Here is a 25624-nt window from a genome sequence, read left to right on the forward strand (position 1 = left end):
AACATCCACATGTAAAGTCACACCCACTGACACACAATAGTCCACAGTGCAAACACAGTATCAGATCCCTGGTTCCCACTAATGGGTATTCACTCACATAATGGGACACACCAGAAGAAAACATAATTGATGGATGTCATGTCACATCAACTGCATTCATTATTCACAGGAGAATGAGGATATTGTCATGTGCATTTGTGCAACAAGTTTGTACAATTGCACACAGTTACCAAGATAATAAATTAAAATAAATATAAAAAGGAAACCTATTATCCCACTCTTAACAAGAGAAGCCAAAGATCTCCCTATACTAACACACACTCACATGTGCACACAGACACATCTGCATTATTCCTGGTGTGAACGAGTAAAAATAGAGAGAGATGTTTAAATGTGGACCTCCCATCATGGTCTTCCACAACCTCAGAAAAAGTGCAGTCAGCAAACACTGGTGATCATTTCTGCAGGCTGCATCTGTTAATGTGACGTTTCACTAATCCCACCTTGAAACTGTTACTCAGCAGCAATTGTTGCTGTTCACCATCTTACTACTAGACAAGCTTATTCATGCAAGTCCATTGATATTCTGGGTGCTTTGATAATTAAATCGATTTAAGAAAATAAAGTAATTAGTCAAACATGATAAAACTTTGTTGCAAATAACTTTATATTAACTTTTATTTTTACTCTGATTCATATTCACAGCCTTTTAAAATCAGAATGCTGTATAATTTAAGGATTTTTTTAATCACTTTGAGCACATTTTACAGAACATAAAAAAAATAACTGTTCACATAAATCTCCAATTCTTTCCCATGCTATGTTTTATAAAGCTCCTCTGACTTAGCACTAACAACCGTAGTCAAGGGGGGCAGAGCTTACAGGGTTACTCAAAAAAAATCATGATGATGCTTAATGCATATATATATATATATATATATATATATATACACAGTGTATATATACACACACACTACCGGTCAAAAATTTTACATCGGTAAGATTTTTTATGTTTTTCAAAGATTAAAAGAAGTCTCGTCTGCTCACCAAGGCTGCAATTATTTGATAAAAATACAAAAAAAAAAAACAACAGTAATATTGTGAAATATTATTACAATTTAAAACAGCGGTTTTCAATGTGAATATATAGTGAAGTGTAATTTATTCCTGTGATCAAAGCTGAATTTACAGCATCATTACTCCAGTCTTCAGTGTCACATGATCCTACAGAAATTATTATAATATGATGCTCAAGAAACATTTAGGATTATTATCCATGTTGAAAACTGTTTTTTTTACATTTTTATTTCAGGATTCTTTGATGAATAGAAAGTTGAAAAGAACAGAATTGATCTGAATGGAAAGCTTTTGTAACATTAATCACTACCATTCAAAAGTTTGGGGTCAGTAAGAATATATTTTTCATTTTTTGTGGAAAGAAATTAGAAAATACTTTTATTCATCAAGGATGAGTTAAATTGATCAAAAGTTACAGTAAAGACATTTAAAATGTTAGAAAAGATTATATTTTAAATAAATGCTGTTCTTTTGAACTGGGGAAAAATGGTACACGACTGTTTTCAACATTGAAAATAATTTATGTTTTTTGAGCATAAAATCAACATATTAGAATGATTTCTGAAGGATCATGTGACACTGAAAACTGATGAGACTGTGTTATGTAATCAGCAACAGTAATGATGTTGAAAATTCAGCTTTCAAATTAGATTTTAAAATATATTAAAATAGAAAACAGCAATTTTAAATTGACCTAATATTTCACAATATTACTGTTTGTCATTTTTTTTTCATCAAATAAAGCAGCTTTAGTGAGCAGAAGAGACTTCATTTAAAAACATAAAAAATCTTACTGATCTAAAACTTTTTTGACCGGTAGCGTATATATATATATATATATATATATATATATATATATATATATATATGAAGAGTTCAGATGCAAAAGCCTCTAAGTCCCATTTGAAATTTTCTTCTAGAATGATCATTTTTATCAAGCTTGTATATTTAAGTTCAGTGATTTCACTTAAATGGCAATGATGATTACCTATTAATTGTTATTTAAGTGAAATTACTGAAATTAAATATACAAGTTTGATAAAAATCATAATTAAAGAAGAAAATTTCAAATGGCATTTAGAGGCTTTTGCATCTGAACTCTTCATATATATATATATATATATACTGTATATGTGTGTGTGTGTGTGTATCCTGCATCTATCCAGCAAGATTTCTGGGTAACGCTTCCTTTTACAGTGCAGTTACCCATGTAAATACTATGTACTTATTTTAGTAACTACAATTACTGGGTAATAACTAGTACTAACCCTGAAACCTACCCCTGTTCCATGTACTTACCTTATATTAGCCAGTACTTTCTAGGTAAGTTCACTGTAAGTACAAGTACACTGTAAGTACTGTACTGTAAAAGAAAGCATTACCGATTTCTGTAAATCAAGAGCAAGCGCCCATCTCTGCCATGACCACGTCTTTCCTGCCTCTTGGTAGCCTGTTCTGTGATAGGAGCTAATCAGAGTCTCTTTCTCACTAAAGGCCTGCTAGCTGAAGTCACTTAGCAGGGTTAACGTCAGGCATAATGAAATATTAAAGTCTGTCTGTAACTGCCACTATTGTTGCCCCTTGGAATAAGATATAACCCATTTTTGACAAGTTTTCATCCTCCTCACACAGAAGACACTACACGCAAACCAAATCAGCTACAGAGAACAGGGTAATGAATAATCTATTTCATATTCCAAAGGCACCCGCTGCTTAGAGAGAGAGAGAAAGAGAGAGAGAGAAAGGAGGGAAGGAGACAGGGAGGCATATAGGGTGAAAAGGGATGAAAAGAAAGGAAGAGAAAAAAAAGAAGGGAAAAAATAGATGCGGCAGATGATACCGCCAGCCAGCCGAAGGTGTCACGTGACACACCTAATGTTTAAATAATAAAAAAAGGGGGATATAAACAAATCATTAGCCCCCCCGGTAGTTGTTTAATGCAATTTCTTAATGAACATAATAGCCACAACTAATAATGAAAGAAAATAAAAACATCTAAATGGGCCCCAACTTATCGTCAGCGCTCAATTATTTCCTTGTCAAGTTGTTATGATTTAATGAGCCCCAGTGGGACTGACGGCTGTCAGTCAGCACTGACTTTTTGACACCATTACAACTTCAAATAGAGCCGCAGCCACGCTGCTTTTCCACCAGCCACACGCTGCTGAGAGGATCTGACAGGCCCAAGTAGAGAAAGAGAGAGAGAGAGAGAGAGAGCGAGCGAGCGAGAGACAGATAACGCACACACACACACAGATACTGAGCCAGCAAAAGACACCAACACACATCCAAGTCATTACACGCACAGCCGACTGATGTCTCGCATACACACTTGCAGGTGTGGGAAACAAACATGTGGCTCCGCACACGCATGAGAGGAAAACAAGGACAAACAAATCTCAATCTCACGAATCTCTCTTTCTCTTCGCCATTTGATGCAAAACCCAATCACAGAGGTCATTATCTGATGAGGTTTGTTAAACTGGCGGGATTCAGATCCCCCTCATCCTTTCTCTTCCTTCCTCAACTTAATGATAACTCTCAATAGGTTGGCCCCACATGGGACACGCGAAGCCGCACTATTTTGTTGGCCATTAATTTGGCGCTTTGAAGCCATAGCTGTGAAGTTGAGGCAGAGAAAACCCCCCACCAGGCTGCTTCCAAAATAAGACAATCCAACGGCCTGAAACAGAATATCAAATGCCGTCTGCCTGTCTGTCTGTCTGTCCGCCAGGCACCTCGATTGGCCGAGGTGTGAGTGCATGCGTCACGTGTGGCAGGGCTGTAAGCACGAGGTGATAGGAAGAGCCGGGGCACGTGTGTTAAAACCAAAACCTAGTTCCAAAACCTAGTGAGTCGCCTACGTAGGCATCATCACAGGAGCGTTCCCCCGTGGGAAGGCCAAGAGGTGAAGGCCTAATTATATGCTGCCTTTTAAGACACCTTTTAAGGCAGCATCCTTAGTGGGGCAAAACGAATTTGCAGAATGCAATGCGACAACTCTGAAAAATAAAATAAAAATAAAGATACAAGTTATACAAATTATTATAATTTTGTACAGTAGCTGATTCAACACCAAAAACAGCTGTACTTCATTTTGCCTAATGTTGTTTATTTTAAAGATTTTTTTTTTTTGCCTTTTATTAGGGTAGGACAGTAGCTAGACAGGAAGTGAGAGAGAGAGAGAGGTGCCCAATATGGCTGCCGTCGCATCATCCAGGTTATGCTGCACATTGGTGGTGTTTGAGGAGATTCCCCTTCCATGTAAAGCGTTTTGAGCACCCAGAAAAGCGCTATATAAATGTAACAAATTCATTATTATTATTTATGTTGATTAAGATTATAATTGCTTCATAAACATTGATTATTTATTGCTTCGCATTTAAATTAGTTTAGCTAATAGTGAACTTTGAAAAAAAAAACATTCAAAAAGGACAAACAAAATGAAATGCTGATAATCATAATATAAAAATATATACAATATATATAAAAATCTAAAATTGAATATTTGACTTTGTAGCTTAACAACATGCTAACAGCTAACTCTTTAAAGTCTTTAGTCTTTAGTCTTTTCTTTTCTAATGTGATGTTTACGCAAGTGAAATGGCTTCTTGAATGAGACATAGGATGGGATTTGATGTTGCTTGACTACATCATTGAATTGAACCATTATTTGTCTGTTTAGCATATTGTCAGAAACAAGCTAACACCTAACTTGTTTTTAAGGGACTATGTGTAACTTTATGTAATTTATTATTTAAAATCAATATTTTTATTCATAAATATGTCCACAATGGTGTACAAATACCTCTGCCAATTATCTGACTCATCCTTGTAAACAAAGAATTTATTATTTTTATATACAGTACATGGGACGGGTAAGTGCACGGAGGCTTCCATGTAGATCCGCCATCTTCAAAAACTACAATAGCAGAGAGGGACATAAAGTACAAGGCAAATGCACATTGTTTCCACAATGCGTTTTTCGTTCAGAGCCAACTTGACGTGACTGTCTGAAAGCTCTTTTGTTAAACTGTTGAACAGAATAACGCTGATAATAAATATAATCGATTCACTAAAATTGTTTATTTGACTCATTTGAGACATTTATTCGACTATATGTTTGTAATAGGCAAACTCTTTCAAATAAATATTTATTGTAGTCTGTTCAAAGTTGCTGACTATGCAAAGGGTCCCAAATCAGTCATTTATGAGGTATAATTTCAGCTAGTGATGCTGCTTTGGACGTCAGCTGCCTATGTAGGCATTAGACATCAAGGGAACTCACTGCGTTTTGGAACTGAGTCGGAGTGTATGGTGGTGATACACACATAAATATATTAAAGTACACATAAATGATAAACTAACTGAAATGAACTAATAGCACATAGTCATCTTTACCTTCTTTCTTCTACCCTAATATGCAAACAGCAGGTGAAAGCCTGGAGCAGACTCCCAAATTTTGCATTTTTCCATACTGATGCTTGCTAGTTGGTCCTCCTATAGGAATAATGAAGCACATTTGAAACATTGTACAGTAGAGACAAATTATGTGATTTTAATGTCAAACATTAATGGCTAAAACAAATTCCAGACAAACTGAATGAAAGATACAGCGAAAAATACAGTACAATTCATCTGAACTGACAAATAAATACAGGAAATACATTTCTTTTTAGTACGACTGACTACAGTTACTATCATGCTGTCAGATTTGATTAGTAAAGGTAAGAGTGGACATGGATATTTTCCTGTTCAAAGCAGTCCTGCTGGTTTAACTAAACACATGCGAGGTCTTTGCTGACCTTAGAGGAACAGCGTGAGAAGCTACTAATCCTGGATGAAGGGGGACTGAGAGACGGGCGTGTGACCTTTGGGCTGTGTGTAGTGTGTGATTCTGCACCGTGTGCTAAATGGTACTGCTCCGGGGGCCTTGCCTTGTGTACGGCTCACACACACACACACACATATACCTGATGGATAGGATTTTCCAGTACCTTTTGGCTCTCGTGCCCTTTTCCCGCCTACAAACCCCCCAAAAAACTAAACATTAAACAGCAGGTTATGACATAGGTTGATGTTCGTCTTCCTGTTCTTCATCCGTCTGATGTTCTCATCATGGTCCTTGTGTCCAGACATCCGTGCCGGGTTTCTCTCTGGGTCGGTAAGTTTTAAAAGTAATGGACGCAGCATAAATATAAGGAGAGAGAGAGGGTAGACACGGTCCCCCTCTACTCGAGAGCAGCGAGGAGAGGCCCCCTGTCACTGCCCACCAGGAATGATTCATGTGAACAATTTGTCCTAATTACTCCAGCCCAACACTTTTGTCACTATTAATCTTACACACACGCTCGTACACACTCACACATGCACGCATAGGGCCAGTCAGTGGAGATCAGTGCCCTCGCAAATTGAAATAGATGGCCAAGACGATGGTGAGGAGGATGATGGCGCCCAGGATGAAGACCAGGACACGATTCTGAATGATCCTGTGGGTGAGGAGAGGGAGAGATGGAGAGAAAGAGAAGACAAGAGAAAGAGATTTTATGTTAAGGGCATTAATTGAGACAATTACGATTGAACGAAATAACGTGCATGTGATCGAGTACATGCCTCGCATCAAAAATGAATTAAATTCTTTTTCTGACTGAACTCGATAAATTGATTTCACTTCAGTTAGATCGGTCTAAAAAAAAATGTCACACGGCATGACAACTTTGCCTTTTTCCTCACCATCTGTCTGCAGACATGCTTCTCTCTAAAAAGTAAAAACTTTAGCTTGTAGCATTCCTCCAGCTAATAAAATTCACATATTTACTAAAGGAATTCTCTATAAAACTCACTTTCCTATTATCACATCACAAAAAAGGCAATCCGTGCTTGCAAGACTCCACAGATTCACTCAGAAATTCACAAAGTTCGACAAATCAGCATATTTATTTAACATATAATGGCCAATTTAATAGTGATTTCAAGTATAATTCACAATAAAAGACAAATAACACAACAAACTCAACGTAAAACATTAATATCGCAAAATATTATTACGGTTTAAAATAGTTTTGATATACTATAAAATGTACTTTATTCCTGTGATGCCAAAGCTGAATTTTCAGCATCATTTCTCAAGTCCTAATTGTCGCATGATTGATCCTCCAGAAATCATTCTAATATGCAGATCTGCTGCTCAAGAAACATTTTTTTCATTTTAAACAATTTACCATCCATATCATATAGCAGATTTTTTTCTTCCCCAAACAGAAAATGCAGAAAAATGTCTGTTTGCTCAGAACTAAGGAAAACAAACTGTTTGAAAAGTGACAAAGTGGGTGTGTGGATGAGTACAGTGAGGGTGAGAGCAGGAGTTGAGACCCTGGGATGATCTCTCGGGGTGAGTTTTTGTCTCCAGTGTCATTCCTGATAAATGACAGAATTATCCCATGTGCTGACATGTGGAGAGAGCAGGACCACTGTCCACTCCTATAAGCAGGAGATGAATAACTCACACACAACCATTCATCACCACTGCAGCAGAGCAGCACTCTTCCCCATCCAAACACACACACACAGATACAGAGTTGTACAGTAAAGAAAGCAAAGTAGCATTACAATACACACCTCAATGCTGCTACACAAAACCGACTAGTATTCATTTGTGTTTATTTTGTTACGATAAACCATCAGAGGCTTTTTCACCGCACTGATGAAAGGTGAGCTCTGATTGGATACTGGGCTGGCATAATTCATAATTGGGAGTGCATGCTTGACGGAGGACATTAATCAGAGCATGTTTAGCAAGGCCAGATCTCCCACATGTCTCTTTTAGTAACATTCATTATTTACACTGGCTACACACACAAACACATGTTAGGTTTTGGTATCTTCGTGGGAAATTTCCAGAGACATAATGTTTGTTTTTTTTTTACTGTACAAACTGTATATTCAATCCCTTAACCCTAACCCTATCCCTAAACCCCTCCACACACACACACACACACACACACACACACACACACACACACACACACACACACACACACACAAACTCCAAGCAAGAGGACAGACTGTTCATGTTGTTCAGAGATGTGCTGGTGCCTAAAGGGACAGGAAACTGCCGTGGGAGAGGGACGAATGGGAATTCTTGGGTCTGTATAATGAATGCGTGTTAAAAGATGGTAGGGCTGATTCTGTGTTCAGTGCTACTGGAGGTAAGCTTATGTCAAGATCATGTGACCCTTACGTATTGTCCAATTCCTGTTAATCAATATTAAGATAAAGTACACTATTCAGAAGTGTCAGGTCAGTAGCTACAATTTATATATATATATATATATATATATATTTATTTATTTTATATATATATATATATATATATAATAAAAAAATAAACATGCTGACAACAAAGACATTTGTTATGCTAAAAAATATTTCAATTTTAAATAAATGCTGTTCTTTTGAACTTTATATTTTGTAAAGAATCCTGAAATAAATGTGGCATGGTTTCCACAAAAATATTAAGCAGCACTAGTGCTTTTAACATAGATAATAATAAGAAATGTTTGTTGAAGAAGAAATCAGCATATTAAAAGGATTACTGAAGGATCATGTGACACTAAAGACTGGAGTAATGATGCTAAAAAATAAGCTTTGCCATCATAGGAATAAACTATACTTTAAAATATACAAAAATATAAAAAGTTATTTTGAATTTGCATTAAATACTCCTTCCAAAAACAATAAAAAGTCTAACAAACTACCAACTTTGTATACAAACTGATGAGCATTACTGTCTTTTGACATATAGTTACCATGAATTTATAAAATCAATAAGCCAATTAAAGCTGTTCTGCACAACGACTCTACCCTGGTTAAAAGGATTTAGCAGGATTGTCATTTAAAGTGTGTTTTAACACACAACCTCTAGAAAATTCATGGACTCATAAATCAATTTCTAATAACCTTCATTTTCTGACCAAAACCTCAGCTGTAGATTTTTGACTGAAGTGCAAGATATTAAATACAGTGTGTGTGTGTGGATCAGGGGCCAGGCTGAGCTGTTAGCAGTAATGTAGATTAATCTGCCTTTGGTAAGGCTGCTCTGACAGGCCCTTGAGGGTGGGCGGAGAGGCCCCGGGCAGCCCCACATCCAGAGCGAGTGAGTGAATGAGTGGCCCAGTCATCACAGTGAGCAACCACGCTTCCTTCACTTCAACAACACCAGGCCTAAAAACACTCTGAAAAAGACACTGGAAAGTGCACAAATCTATTCATTGAGATCCGTTGTAATTTGAGGAACATGTTTGAGGAAGTAATTTATCCTGTCATGTACGAGAGCTCAAATACTCACTGATCGGGGAACTTTTGTCTGTAAACTTTAAAATATTCCCTTACGGCAGTCCCTTTCAACTTTAACTAAATATAACCACGAATGAATCTCAAAGAACAGAAGCAGCGAAACACTATTTGTACACCTCCTGCACCTCTCTCAGAACCAGTCTGCATACTTGAGAGCCAAATGATGATGTAACTAAATACTAAATAATCTGTCCACAAACAAACTTGCCACATTACTTTCTTTGTTTACTTGATCTTAGCTTTGAGAACACATTTTTGACATTCAAAGTAATTTAATTATAATCATATACTTACTTATTTTAATATACAGTATAATGTGTGTGTGTGTGTGTGTGTGTGTGTGTGTATATATATATTTAAATAACTTCAGTACTAGACTTGAGTACAGAATAATGCTGAAAAATCAGCTTTGCCGTCTCAGGAATAAATTACATTTTAAAATATATTAAAATAGAAAACAGCTATTTTATACTGTAATAATATTTCATAATATTACTGTTTTTCATTTTATTGTTATTGTATCAGATTGAAAGGGGATTCTCACAAAACCGTATTATCTGTTCACTTTTACCACAAGGTAAATTTAGGAGTGTTTCCAAAAAAGGACACTTGGACACTCAAATCAAGTATATTTATGTACAGTAGCGCTTTTCCCAATATAGATTGCATCAAAGCAGCTTCACAGTATCAATCAAAACATAATAACAATGTTCGTTTCTTAGTGGAAAAACATCCACGCTTGTGCCACGTTCATACCACATAACTAAGTGATATAAGGAATCCATATAATGCATACATTTATGCACAACCATGAAAAAAATACAAATAAAAATAAAACTTTTAACAGCACTTTTAACAGGTTAGAGTGACATGTTTCCTCCCTCAAATCTGGAAGCGGACCAGATTGGAAACTACAACAGGAAAAGGGGCATTGGATACTTCTGTGACTAATCTGTGGTTCCTCTATTTCCAGTCTCACTTGGGTTGAATCACATTAAGGGGCGGACAGAGACAGCGAGAGCAGAAGAAAAGGTTATATCTGTTGCCTGTTTGATGGAGGTTCTATCCCATGCTGAACCATGTCTGGACAGAACAGAGCAGGACCCATCAAACCGCATCCATCCTCTCTGTCAAACACATGACAGAGGGCTGGAGGAGACCTGTTCATGTTGTCACAGCTCATAGCTCAGGGTAAACCTGCTTTTACACGTTCACTTTTTCTGTCTCTGTCTAACTTAGGTCGGAAAAAGAACCGGGGGCTCAAAAATGCACATGTAAAGTCAAATAAATAAAGGTTTCTTCAATGTAGCATATAAAGAAAAAATCATAACATTAATACTTCACTGACTCACAACCATGCTCAACTAATATTAAATATTAAACACTTCAAGAACCCACACTTGTTAAATTGTTAGCATCTCATGTACCAATAGAAATGTATTATGTCACCAGAGAAAAGACTGAACGCAGTTCAATTCTCATGCTGGAATAAATGAATTTATGTTTTTTAATGAACCGAGTTGAACTGTAACTCTGGTAGATCACATTCGGTTTCATTTCATTGACTTGATTAAACCTATTTACACACTACTACTGCAAAATATTAAAAAAGGTCAAATTTATAGTAGCATAAGTATGTTACCAATCATAAATTAAAGAACAACTAACGTTTCAATTTGGGGTCGGTTCAAATTTTTTGTTTTTGAAATAGTCTCTGCTCACCAAGACTGCATTTTGATTAAAAAAATACAGTATAAACCGTAACATTGTAAAATTCCTATAAATTTGGTGGTCAATAAATATTTCTTATAATGTTCAATGTTGAAAACAGTATGCTTAATATTTTTTGTGGAGACCTTGATACATTTTTTTTTCAGGAATATATCATTCAAAAGAACAGCATTTACAGAAATAGTTTTTTTTTGTAACAGTGTAAAAGAGTTTACTATAACTTGATTTATTTAAAGTATGCTTGCTGAATAAAAATATTATTATATTAGTTTCTTATTTCTTATTATTTTTAAATAAAACCCTTAATACATTTTTTAAAATAAAATTTTATAAAAGCTGATCAAACCATCTAATGTTTTTGTTTTTATGGGGGTGTCTGGAACCCTCAAACCCCTCTTCAATTTAAGACCCTTCAGTTGAGAATCTCTGTCTGACTGTAACTTTGTCAGTGTGAAGCTCACAAGCTGAGCACTATATGAAAGCAGGCACTGCCCAAATAACTCCTTCCTAAACCAGCAGACAAAATTAAACTCAGTCAATTGGGTTAAAAACATTAGTCTAACCTCAATAGCACAACGCCAAAGAATAAACGATTGTGTGCGTGAGAGAGAGAAAGAGAGAGAGAGAGAGAGAGAAAGAGTTCAAGCTACGAAAAGCCCATTTATCAGTGGAGGTGGTAGAGGAGTCAGAGACAGATGAAAATAATGAGGAGTTTTCTGTCAGGAAAGATTTACAAAATCGTACCCGCGTTATTAAAATTTAAAACCTTTTTCCCCTTCTTTCCCACTATTTTTTTTCTCTCTCTCGTACACTCTCAGTTCCCCTTATTAGTAGCCCTAATGAGGGCAGTGGTACACCTCTACGCCTGTGTGTGTGGGGGGAGGTGGGTGACGGAAGTTTACCCCATTTGAACACCACCATCACCCAAGCACCACACACACACACACATTCATAAACACATACTCTTTCACAATCATCCCAAAACAAAAAATCCCCCAGCAAACTCTCAGAACAACACAAACTGAAAACAAACACATATACAGTCTAAAACCTGCATTTTTGTCTCAATAAACAGCAAGTTTTTTCAAGTCTGAAACAATTAAAACAGTGCAATGTAATATGAAATAGAAATACTACATATTCTAGTCACTAATTTGATTGTGCATTTTCTCTTGAAGCCGATAAAAGGAATCGCTGACTGTGTGAGTGGTCTGTATTTTCTTCTTTTTCTTTCTTTGTTTTTAACCACATCATGTATTGTACTGCGCTGAAGCAAGACAGAAGCAAAAGAAGTGAAAGTGGGAGGAGAGTCAGCAGGATCAATGTGTTCACTAATGGTCTGACTGATGGACATGAATCTCTACGTGTGTTGCTACAGCGAGGAAGGCCTGTAGAACTGATCCTGTGTTAGAGTGTGTGATCACACTCTAACAAAGATAAATGTTTTAGCAGGGCTCCTCAGCTGCCTTACTGTACTGTACATGTCAAAGCGGCCTTTAAACCACCTTACCTGTCAATAGCTCAGAGCTTTAGATGTAATAAAGACAGGCAATGGCGTTCTTTTGTAGTTGCTTTCAGAGTGACGCATAGAGTCAGCATTAGCGACTGTGACGGAGCTAGTGGCTGTCAGTGAGACCTGGACTGAAGGCTGATTTTGAGATTTATGCCAATGGTACAATTGTGTTTTGACCAATTAAATTAATTTGCCAAAATGTTGCCATTTTTACATTGAGACATTGGGCAATAACTGTATGACCTGGTAAATTTTAGGTTGGCCTGCAGTGGCTGTTTTAGGCACGGGCGGCATTTCTTCATGTCAGATGGGGGTGGCACGAGCAGTTAAAAAAAAAATCCTCTGTCCCACAAAGGTTTTATGTTTTTTTTTTTTTTCATTTCGATTCAATTATTGGCAATGGCGCCCCTGCTTGCTGAGAAGGTGCCATGCACAGAAGCAATTTCAAGGGGACTCCTGATTAGTTCACGTATCGCTTCTTTTGCGCGCTCGATGTATGTGCACAGGAAGCATGCTCATTATTGAAGCGACGCGCCCATTTTTTTCCTGAAGCAGTGAGATGAAAAATTGTGAACTTTTCAGGATGGGAGTGCACGTGCACCCAAACACGTGGGTGTTTTTCTCTTCTCTGTAAATAAATCTTTTAGCAGAGCAACAGCAAGCGTTTTTATGTGGTGGAAATAGCTACTAAAACTTCTTTGTCGTTGTGGAGAGCGCAGTGCATGGCTGTATAGCAATGACAGCCATGGGAAAAATCGCTCCGAATTTTACTATTAATAATAAAAGATAAGCTACTATGCATTATACATGTCAGGAATGTATCTTTATTGACTCATTCTTATATAAAGATGATTTAAATGCTGAAATATGTGAGGTTTATCTTTTTATACAACCTTTTTTTGTCGAAAGTTTATTTGAATGTGTGCATGTTAATAGGTAACATAAAAGACACTCCTTTAAAGCAAATCTTTAATGATATTAACTTTGTGAATTGATTTCTTTGTGTATTAGGCTTTTTTTAACAAGATTCTGTGTATGACCATGATCATTTTGGTCACTATATTCATGAAATCAACTAAAATCAACTATAATTGTGTGTTTTTACAATAGCCTATAATATGAAAAGTACAATTTTCTATTAAAAATAATCTCTGATTGTGCCCTTTTCTCTGACATTTAAGAGTGAAATAGTCCTACAAAAGCTATTTTAGGTCTAAAACAGTTTGTATTGTTGTTAATATGAGAGCTGTTCGAAATTATTTAAGAGAAAGTCTAAGTATTGTGTTACTACATAAGCATCTCTTAGACCCTTTCATTTTTAAAAACTCTATTTCGTGACAAAGTATAGTTTAACTTTAAGTCATAACTAAAAGTTCTCCATGCATAGAATTCAAGGCAGTAACCAATATTCCTCCCTGAAAGTAAGATTAATCTAGCAAAATAACTGGATTCTATAACTGTGTTTTTCAAATAAACGGTATTTAATTTTATTGTTGGGTTGTTGTTTTTTTTTTGGTTGGTTGGTTGGGGGGGGCGCTCGAAAGGGGTCTCGCCCAGGGTGTAATTCAAAGTAGAACCACCGTTGCCCTGTTTCCCAATAATTGTATTTATAATATTTTTAGTAAATAGTGTAAGTTAAGTTACCAAACATACCGGACAAAACTGTTCTCTAAACATCAGCACGGGCTATTAAAAACCTATTTAAAAAATGTCATGTTCAGTACATGGGAAGAGCACAAACAGAAGGGACTTGTACAAGACTTAAAGGCTTAATCAAAAACACACACACACACACACACGCATACAAGAACGCCAGGGGAAAAAAAGAAAAACTGCATTTAATTGCATGTAATTGACTTAAAAAGTCCCCAGCACTGTGTAATTCCCAAAAGAAAAACAGTAGTTTGCCCTCCAGAGCATTTTGAAACGCATACACACACCCACACACACCATGGCTACTTTAACAGGGCTGAGGTGTATAATAGAGCCGTTAAATAGGGTTTTATTAGCGTGATTATGGGGTGGTGGAGCTTGCTACAGTACTCTTATCATCTGGAGCTGGACTCAGGAGCCGCTCCAATCAGTGAGGTCTGACTGTCCTATCATGCACCATTGTGTAGATTCAAGTAGAATATCACTGAACTTTGGTTAGCGCAGATGAATCTTGAGATGTTGCCAGTGCTGCAACTGTGAATGCCTCCTAATGATTTCACTCCATATCTCTCTTTCTCACTGTCGTTGTGTCTATCATCAGAACGACATGCCGCCTGTGCAACCCACTCATGGATAAGTCTGCTTCTTAACATAGATCAACAAACTAAGACGAGTGTAAAAGGTTATAAAGGGAATTGCTGAAGAGAGAGCACCAACACACAGGCATGAATATTGTACAGATACACACAGGCTGAGACTGGCAAATCACACGGCCCCGTTCAACTCGTAGCGCTCCAACTCTGAAAGACAAACCAGCTCCTGCACATTTGGAGCAGCCCATGTGTCGGGAAGCTGTCTTTATGAGCTACACACACATACATAACGAACACTTCTACGCCACACACTCATGTATTTTTTATTGCCCAGCTAACAATCTGACTAGAAACCTAGACTGGGATTTTTAGACCCCTACAGGAGGAAAGAGGGAGGGATGGAGAGTGAGACTAGGAGAGGAGAGAGGGAGTAAAACAGAAGATGAGTTCAGAATCAGGTGCTATTTAAAAAGGTTGAGACAGAGAAACGGAGAAACACTTTGTTGGCACTACTTCCTGGAACCTCTTTTGCTCGCAAAAGATTCCAGCAGCTGTAGCCTGCTGTCATGGAGTGTCCAAGCGAGATTCCCTGAAATTAGTAGCATTCTCTCGAATTCTGTTCGAAAATCTAGTGAGCTAACAGTATTTTAAGACATTGTAGGTGAATTCCAACATGAAAATACAAAAATTGCATTTCAAAGACAGTTATATAGTGTCTGCCTAAGAAGTCTAGGTAGGCAACACACTAGATTCTTTCTTCTTCAGCTCTTTCCTACTGCCTTTTTAACTTTACCTCACCACTTTCTCTTATTCAAAAAAATCATTCCACGCTTATTTATGCCTTTCCTTTTTTTCTTTTGGTTTAGTTAGGAGGAGGGTGTTGCTGTCAAAACGATGTAGCGGATTAGCGTATATCTCAGGAACTTTCTCAGGGAGGGCATGCCTGTGCTTCACCACAGCCAATAACAAGGCAGTAAATATTATGTCTGAGTCTATGTCATGGGTAAATGTGCCGAGGCAGCAGACGGCGTACCACTGCTAATCCTGATTTCCCAGCACCCAATGCAGGAAACTTTAGAGAAAACAGAAACCCGCGATTGGCTGCTCAAAGTTCTCCCAGAACCATTGCACAGGTAGGTGTGCCTATTTGAAATAACTGGGAATTTTGAGATTGTGCTAGATATACTGTATAAGCAGTTTTTTTTTTTCGTGAACCTTTCCGTGAACTCAGCACAGGACACGCCACTGGTGAGGTTCAATGGACCAAACCACAAGCAAACAAGGTTTCAACAGGCTATAGATTGTATCTGTACTTGGAGACATATCACTAATTCCTGCTGTTGAAGACTTCCTTCAATCTTTGACATCCTAACAGCACATTACTCTGTAATTTTTCTAGGAAGTCACCTAAATGTAAGTCTTTTTAGAGGCGCTTACAGAAACATGAGATAAAGACGCCCAGGTAAAGCAGCACTGTCTTTAACTCCCGGCATCCTCCTCTAACTCCCAACGCTCTGACCTACAGTTTACCAGGCTGAGCAGGATATTGAGACTTACTCACAGTGTAATACGATCCCTCAGCAGCGCTCCAGGTTGACTGTGAATACAACAGCATTTATAAAAGTGAGATAAATTACTTTCACACAATTTGGGCGCGCTGCTAAGATTTCCGACAGAAAAGGTGGCTGCATTCCTTGAGGGATGCAGCTGGGGATTGTATTTCCAGGCTTGTTGAAAGGGTGTAACACTAACCATGGAACCATGGGCCTCCAAAACTATGATGCTCATAAATTTTTATTGTTTGTTCAGTATTGAAATCTCATTAGAACTCATAAATCAGAGGTCTGTGTTGGCCGGTGACTTTCACGGAGAGCAGAGGAAAAAGGAAACGAAAGAAAGGTTGAAGTTCTGAACGCTCTGTGTTGGGCGGGTCTGACCCGAGGCCATAGTTTGTAACATCTCAGTGTTGTGTTACACTAACAAAATCTAGACAGATAAATAGAGCAAATTTCTAGAAGAAAAATGCGAGGCTACACAATTGATTTGATATGATTGTATGGACCAAAAATGACCTTTTCCGGCATTACTCAAAGAAAATTCCATAAAACACTCCAAGTTGTTACTGTTCTCCCCCAAAAAGTCCAGAGACATGCTCTTTCCTTTTAATAACAAGCAACTTTACATAATATCAAGCCGACATGTTTAGTTTAGCTAGAAGCCAAAGTAATAATCTCCACTCCCTCTAGTACATCCATTCATCCTGTGTTTTTCCTCTACAAGAACAGTGATACACACCGCAGCAAAGCAATCATTTAGAGCACGGATGTAATAAACAAATATTTATTTTATGGCTGACAAAGTTAACATCTAAATGTGATAAATTATATATGTTTAAACATGTTAACACCCTTTATTTAATATGACATCCCAACTGTTCTGTTTGATTTCCAAAAACTAATTGGAAGCTGACAGCACCTGATCAGAGTGCACACACACACAAATTCCCTATTGGAGCACTTGTTTATTCGCAAATGATGTCGAAAACACATTAGGGCTCAAATATTAAGATGGCCCTCTGGCCCAATGCCACTAAGAAAAGTTTTAAAAAGTTTCACTCAGATTATGATCACGTAGATTCACTGATATTGAAACAACAGAAAGCGGTTTAATTTGAAAGTGCTTTTGTGTTTAAGCTGTGCTGCATATATTGTTTTATTATTGACAAAAGACTATGGACCTTTTTTGCTTGCGATAGTTCACCAATGTGACTGCACCTTACTAAATAACTTTTTTTTATCTATAGAATCAGTTTTTTTATCGAATGAGATGAATACAGTGTGCTATTGACAAAACTGTTGAGTGTCATCCACACACTCTAAAAAATGCTGGGTTGTTTTAACCCAATTTTGGGTCAAATATGGACAAACCCGAAATGTTGGGTTAAAAATGTAATGTAAAAATTTAACCCAACGGCTGGGTTAGTCCATATTTGACCCAAAGTTGGGTTAAAACAACCCAGCATTTTTTAGAGTGCAGAAAGCTGCAAACAATTACATGTAGGCCTATTAATTGGCTATCTATAAAATATCTGTTAACTATGAAAAAAAAATATATCACTGTTACATTGATGTGTACATTTCTGAAAATATATTATGATACAAACTCAAGTATAAAAAAATTTTGCTCGCTGCTGCAGCCTTGATCCCAAATAGCCATTGATTTGATACTGAGAATCAATTTCAATACGAAGACTGACAAAAGCGTGAATTCACACTTCAGGAAATCTGTACCATGTAAAAGACATAACCACGGCACTGCATGTCTCCAGAGAAGAGCGGAGAGACCATCATATGTGTGGCCAAAGATTGAGTGGAACTTGAAAAGACAAGGATACAATCAGGATAGGTTGGGGGATATAGAGAAGGTTATACTTTTGAGAGGGAGCCTTTCAAATTCCTATCCAGAGGATAAAAGCTCTCAGAAAACAGCACTTAATCAGCTCAATGCTTCAGCTGTCCTTGCCATGCTGTGTCAGGGGAGCCACAGAGAGGAGCATCGAGTGTTCAAGATGATTCTCAGAAAAACTAATCATGTGACAATTAGATTTCCATGCAAAGGCACCTGGAATAAAGACACAAGCGTGGTTAATGAACTAGCTGTTAAAGACGCGGAGAGCGAGTGAGAGTGAAGAGCAGACCTTTCCAGCACCTTCTCTATCAAATAAACACAAACTTCAGCCTTGAAGCTGTTGTTGTGTTCCACTTCAATCCTCAGGTGATTCTGGCTGCATGAGGATGAGGTTGCACTAATGGAGAGATGGGGAAAATAACATTAAAAGGAAAAGCAAAGCCCACGGACTTACGCCGCTGCAAGGTCGACCCATAAGACAGATGGAGGGAGGTCTGACATTTGGAGATTGCGATGGATCGAAACATTAAAGATAAATAACATTTTTACATTTTCTGAAAAAACAAAAAAATGAGAGTGGTGCCATTATGATATAGGTTGCCATAGTGTTGCTATGAAGTTGTCGGTATTAGAATGTTACTATGGAGTTTTGGATGGTTAGTTCAAGACTGGTCCTAACTTTTTAAAGTCAGTTAAAAAAAAGAAGCTAAGATCAGTCTAACTTGAATCAGAAAAGTACTGTTAGACTGACTATGCCTTGAAAAAATTCTAGTTAGTCAAATTAGTTCTTAAGACTTAACATAGTGTCTATGTTTAAGTTTATGCAGCTGGCCACAGCTGGTCTGTACGATATTTTAGGTCAATAGGATTTTCCAGGGGGAAATGTGATGTTTTGAAGTTATTGTTAAGTTAAATCATAATTGTACAATTATATTGTATTTTGTACAGAAATGTAAATGTTATGGTAAATAAAATACTATTTTAATACATTTCAACAAATTTACTGCATCCATCCTGTTTTTTCACTGACACAACGAAGAAAATCCCAAGTTTGCCCCTCATAATTATGACATTGTTATGGCATTAATATGCCTTTAACTGTGCCATCTCTCAAACTTGACTTAAATGCACCATTAGTAATGCTGAATGAGCCGCATTGGTTTTGCAAAGACTTTGAGCGTAAAGCCAGCATCATACTCTCTTCTAGAAGCCCCATAAAATGTGCAGTGCACAGACAAACGTTGAGGTCATAATGTTTAGGAACAGTGTTCAAAATAAATTAACCACTCAAGTTTAACTGCTCAAGTTTGTCAGCCTTAGGGCAAACTTTTTCTAGGGGTGGAAAAAACAGTGACCACACACTACCAGGCCTCGCCAAATTTTTTGTGTTTATTTAATTTATTTAAATGAGGAACATTATGACATAAGATCCGGAAAAAGTGGGTTGTAGTCTAACTGTACGCTCACACCGCCGCCGACTTGAGCATCTAAGAATCTCTGGCCGCTCTGCGGGGAAGCTTGTTGACGCTTTGGACGCTTTGAACGCTATGACGTTGCAGGGAGAATAGAAGTGTCACAACATGAAATGTAATAAACAGAAAAAAAAAAAAAAACAAGCAATACATAAAAGAAACCTTTTATAATGACAGAATTTTTATAAGCGTTTTGGTCAAATTTGGTCGGGAAAAAATAGTTAGCTATTATTATTAATTGGTGTCACCTTGAGCAAATTAATTGCATTGCCGCTTTAATACGAGCGTTCGTAAATATTTCAAATAAAAGTTGCGCTCATGCGGTCCCTATTAGCAAACAACGTCATGTCATAAATAGGGTTGGGTATCGAGAATCGAGTATTGGAACCGGGACTAACTTTTCTTTTTTCCCGGAATCGTTCAAAAGTTAAAATTTCGATTCCTAGTTTCGATATTCACAGTCCGCCGAGCTGAGGAAACCGCTGAACAGCACCAACGAAGAAGCATCTACCGGAAGTGTTGGCATAACCGCGCGAGTCGAACATGAGTAGCTTACGTCGGCGGTCCAAACTGTGGCTTCTCTCTTCTAAAAATAATGAAATCTCGGCAAAATGTTAAATTTGTGACAAAAGGAGTATTTGTGACAGGAGTATTTCTTTCAGAAAGGATTATTTCCTTCAGAAAGACCGTTGGTTAGCAAGGTTAGCTAAACTTTTGACCCTGCCTCTTAAAAGAATCGGAATCGAGAATCGTTAGGAACCGGAATCAAAACAAGGAATCTGAATCGGAGAATCGTTCAAATTCAAACGATACCCAACCCTAGTCACAAATGACACGAAACCAGTAGGCATCACAGCAACGGCGATTCTTAGCTTCTCTTCCATTTTCTCGGAACTAATGTTTTGGTAGGAACGAAAGTTTACATTGTGTATTTCTCCGGAATCAGCCAGCGTGAAGGACGTCTATATTCCAAACGGTTGCTGGCGTCTTGCCGCTGAACCGCGTCACAGCTCGTTACCATAAAGTTGAGCTTCTTTCAACTTTCTGATTGACGCTCAAAACGCTCAAAATGCCCAAAACGAGACGCCGATAGATTTGACGCTCCTTGCAACTGAGAAAAGCCAGCTTCCATTGAAAACGAATGACTTCCGGACGCTTTGGAAGCTCAAGTCGGCGGCGGTGTGCACGTACGGTAGACAAGCCGTTTATTGTAGTTCTTGACAAGTGGATTCTGAGAAACAAAATATCTCCTTTTAGAGTGGACTTTGAGCTTTGTAACCTTGCAGATTTGCTGTAAGCTCAAACAGCAACATTACACACTAAATAAAGTTGAAAAAGTATAATAGAACCCCTTTAAAAAAACCTTGATGTGTTTTTTTTTTAAGAAAAGGTACACCGCCATCTTGCTCCGGTTTAAGTGATTTGAGCTCACCTTACACCATAATTGCGACTTCCCAACTCATTATACAAACTCAAGTAGTGACACTGGAATAAAAAAATCTAGTGGTGAGAATAACTGATCTTTAAACTCAGTCTGCTGTCAAATAAAACTGCCCATTTCTACAACAATTCAACACCAGCTCATGCTGCAGAGAATCTTCCTCACAAGCTCCTGCAGCAGAGCTTCAGAAACCACAGTGTCATCCGACATCTTTCCACTTGACACTACAACAGGGGGTTTAGTCACTTTAAATAATCCATGCCTTTCCATTAAAATTGCAGACCCTTCTCTTCCTCTAACAAAACGTCTAGAAGAAACTCGTCCCTGGACTGGAGCAGACTACCGGAGAAAGAGAGAGGCAGAGAGAGAGGGAAAGAGCACCTGGGGATGGACGAAGGGGGTTCCTGAGTGACACTAATTCACTCATGATGACTTGCCGCTCTCCCCCCGCAGTACTGATTGAAGCGCAGGCCATCGGTTTGGTGCAATAACAGCGCTATTGACTTGTTGCACCGGCTCCATTTGGTTATTGCCCTGGAGGCTCCGATCAATAGACTCAGCACTAAATCTGACTAATCAGGCCCTGCAGCCTCCAAGGGTCAGGCTGAGGAAAACTCCAGAAAATCTATGCCACGAAAGAGGAATAGAGGTAGAGAGAGAGAGAAAGAGAGAAGAAAACACAGGAGGGGTTGAGAGAGTCCTCTAAGCTCACTGACAGCTGTGTGAATTAATTGACGAGGATTGCTGTTCTTCTATAAAACTCATGAGCGGGAGATGGAGAGGTGGGCGGCGTGCGCGCTGAGCTGTCAAAGTGCGCCTAGTCTTCCAGTTCCTGTGACCCAACAGGTTACAGGTCAGGGGGCGCCCGTGCAGCCGAGGGACTGCACCGCAAACTAGTGTCAAGGAGGAAATCCATATCTGTGAAAAAATATGGATGTGCTTGAAACTGATTGGACTTCTTATGTAAACGAGAAGCATATTAAATCATGTTCACACACAAAAACAAAGATGAACCCGCTTGTCAATGTTTGTGGTCCCCGCTCTGTGAGCCTGTCTTTTTTTTCCCTTCTTCTTAGCTTAAGCAAGTCCGCTCTGTGATAGAATGGCTCTCTTTCCATAAACATACAGCCAGCATATCATAGTGGGACACTATTGAAAATTTATAAGGGAATGAGAATCAATAATTTATACCAAAGTCAAGCACTAGGGTTTTTTTTCTCTCCTCCACGGCTGGTTCTGAGTGTGTGTGAGTGTATCCACATAGTGAGGGGAAGAAAAGAAGAGCAGAGGTCTGAATCTCAATGCTTTGAGAGAGAGCGAGAGAAAAGGAATGTAGGGCTGTGACAGACAGTCCCCCTTTTCAGCACCTTCTCTCTGAAACAAACACCAACTTCAGCCTTGTTTTTGCAGTTGTTGTTTTTCCACTTCTCTCTCTTTTTTTCTGTCATTTTCTCAGTGCCCTGCTGTCCAGGATCTTTTAGCTTACATGGGCACTTTCCTCTCTGCACACATCTACTCCCTATAGTATCTAGACTGAAGAGGAGAAGAACACACATGCACACACCTAAATTCAATTCAAAAACAAGTGGCATTCCCCTACATTGTGACTTGCACTGTTCTTAAGTACAGGCTGGACCTAGTCAACTGGTTACAATACAATAATTACGTATGCAGTAGTCATAGATCACTTTATATGTGGTCAAATAAAATAAAATAAGTAAAACAATTAATAAATGTAAAAAAATGAAAAGAAATAAAAGTAAAGCAAACAAAATCAATAAATTAGTTAGATGAATTAGAAAAATCATGCACTTTTTAATGTATATTAAAAACTACAAAATTTAAATTAATTTATATAAATGAATTATTTCTATGGATAAATCATGTATGGAGCACCTGAAGAACATGGCAGCTTAAAGGCCCTTTCAGCCAATGGACACAAATCATCCAAATGCGGATCAGGGAATTTCAGGAGGTCATGCGGGACCATAGTGGGCGGGGCATATGGACTACTCAATGAACACCTCCAACTCAATGCTAGATATGGCACAGGATCAGAGAAAGGCTTGGACGTATTTCTCGGGAAAATACAGCACGCAAATAATTGTGATGCTGAAGGCAAACCGATTGCACATCCAAACACAACTGCGAGGTCATCATCTTTTTTTCTCCAGGGGTTCACTGACCGTCCTATATTGCAATTATTCCTTGGCAGCTGTGGGCTCTGTGGATCCCCTCTGTTCTGCTGGCTTAAAGAATACTGCTTAGCTCCATTACAACTTGTGCCCCGTGATCAAACACACCCACGGCTCTCAGGTCACACAGGGGCTAAGAAATGGCGGCTAACAATGCAGCATTTAAAGCATCACACATATGCAAAGTGCCTTTTACACATGGGAGAGAGAGGCAGAGCTCGCATAAGAGAGTAATAGAGGGAGAGAGAGACTGAGTACGGTAGCTTTACACTTCAGCAGGCATGTTTGTCAGATGTGAAATCCATCTATCTATCTATCTATCTATCTATCTATCTATCTATCTATCTATCTATCTATCTATCTATCTATCTATCTATCTATCTATCTACTATCTATCTATCTATCTATCTATCTATCTATCTATCTATCTATCTACTATCTATCTATCTATCTATCTCACGGTCAAGTTCATCCGTGACCCTTCACCCCTGTACAAACCACGGCTCAACCCTGAATGTTTGCTCACAAGCAGCCAAAGAATTCCAAACCCACAGGGCTTAGACGGTGCTCTTTCCCTCTAACACGCAAGTAAAAATGCCTGAGTAACCAACAGGTACAAATACTACCTCGCTGCTCTCTGCCAAATGCACAGATACCCCATTTTTAGTGAGAGGGTCTGAAAGAGAAGAAAAAGAAATGAAAAATGGGGATGCAGACTGGCTAAGAGGGGTTTCTTTCCCTCTCCACTGCTTGGTTAACCAACTGACCTGCAGTCAAAGGAGCCTTTGTGAGTGCACTCTGGCGGTCGGCCAATCAGATCCTCGAGCTTGTCTGTCTCCAGGCGGGAAATGGTGCCCCTGGTATGCGGCGAGAAGCAGAATGCACAGACAGACAGGCCGGCAGCCGGCAGGCCCTCTCTCTTTCTTTCTTTTTTTATTTCTCCCTCTCTCAAAAATGCCCGACCTCACTTCACTGAGGGGAAAATTACCTGACTGGCCCCCAGCCAGAGGACCCGCCTGCCCCAGCAGCATCACTTATTTATTTAATAGTGTACCTCTGCCCTTGCCTCTCCATGCCCTGACACCTACTGTCTGCCAGCTACAACACATGCACACATACACACAGACACACACCACGGAATGAACACACACCCTCTGGATCCTTGAAAAAAGCTTTTAAAAGTCCAAAGAGCTTCCTAAAGCAAGGTGTGAAACCCACCTAACGGCCTGAACCTAGAGGTCAGAGGGCGCTCACTGTTACCCTCTTTCCACCCAAATGGTGCTGGTGCCGGAGTCAGTGTTTGACCAGGAGAATTGTGAATCTTTCTCAGAACTTTAAAGCCAAACAAATGATGCAACTGACTGCATTACAACATAACCTGCCCACAAACAAGCATGCATGCATTTAACTTTTGATTATTCAAAGGGACTTACAAATGAGAAATCAATTTATCATACAAGAACCAACGATATTGGAAGTACTGCAACGGCAAGTTCCATGAGTAAGCCAGAGTGAAACAGAAGGACATATATATCCATAAACATACTATAAAAGTTGTCGGGACATCAGTAGCACCTCATTGCAGTACAGAAGATCAAGGGGGCGGAGTCGGATCCAGATCTCAGGGGTGGAGTTGGCTATAGGGGTGGGTTTAGGGATCAGGGGTGGAGCTGGGTAGGTTTAGGTATATGTAAGGTGGGAGGAGTTGGATCTGGATCCGACTCCTCCCCGTGGATTTCATGCTCTGCAGTGAGGACCACCTCCGGGACATGACGAAATATTCACTCGCATAATCGGGCCAGCATTGCATCGTACCGTTTATCATTTTCACGTCTTTTTAAGTTTTACCAGTTTAAAGATTCAAGCAATTTAAAACTACCCCGTGCTCGCGCAGTCTCAGAGATGTTTTTCACTCTGTGCACATACAGTAAAGCCTACATCCACCTCACAAACAGCTCGCTAGTGACATTTTTTTTATGGATTATAGTGCTTTAACTGTTAAAAAAACACGAAATAATATCAAAACTCTGTTCTTGGTGAGTAACCTCGTAAAGAAAGTCGGTTATGTCTTAAATAAGCATAAAACGCAAGTGACAGGCAGTATAATAAAACAGTAATGGATCCATGCACTAGGTCTTAAAGTGAACGCAGCCATATGTAACGGTCATTCATTTTGTTGTGATTAA

The 25624-nt window shown here is 38.6% G+C and overlaps 1 protein-coding gene across 3 annotated transcripts in view; it reads right to left on the reverse strand.

Annotated features, from left to right (window-relative positions):
* Positions 1 to 5610: 5610 nt before the first annotated feature.
* vti1a (vesicle transport through interaction with t-SNAREs 1A) overlaps positions 5611 to 25624 on the reverse strand; it is a 125030-nt gene continuing 105016 nt past the window's right edge. For all 3 annotated transcript variants that reach the window (XM_039665075.2, XM_039665073.2, XM_039665074.2), the window contains one exon: positions 5611 to 6566. Coding sequence is in view for 2 of the 3 variants with exons in the window: in XM_039665073.2 (XP_039521007.1) it covers positions 6473 to 6566 (94 nt within the window). In the remaining variant the exon portion in view is untranslated. The remainder of the gene's footprint in view (positions 6567 to 25624) is intronic.

This window comes from Pimephales promelas, chromosome 17, assembly GCF_988280905.1.
Source record: "Pimephales promelas chromosome 17, fPimPro1.hap1.1, whole genome shotgun sequence".
Lineage (NCBI taxonomy): Eukaryota > Metazoa > Chordata > Actinopteri > Cypriniformes > Leuciscidae > Pimephales > Pimephales promelas.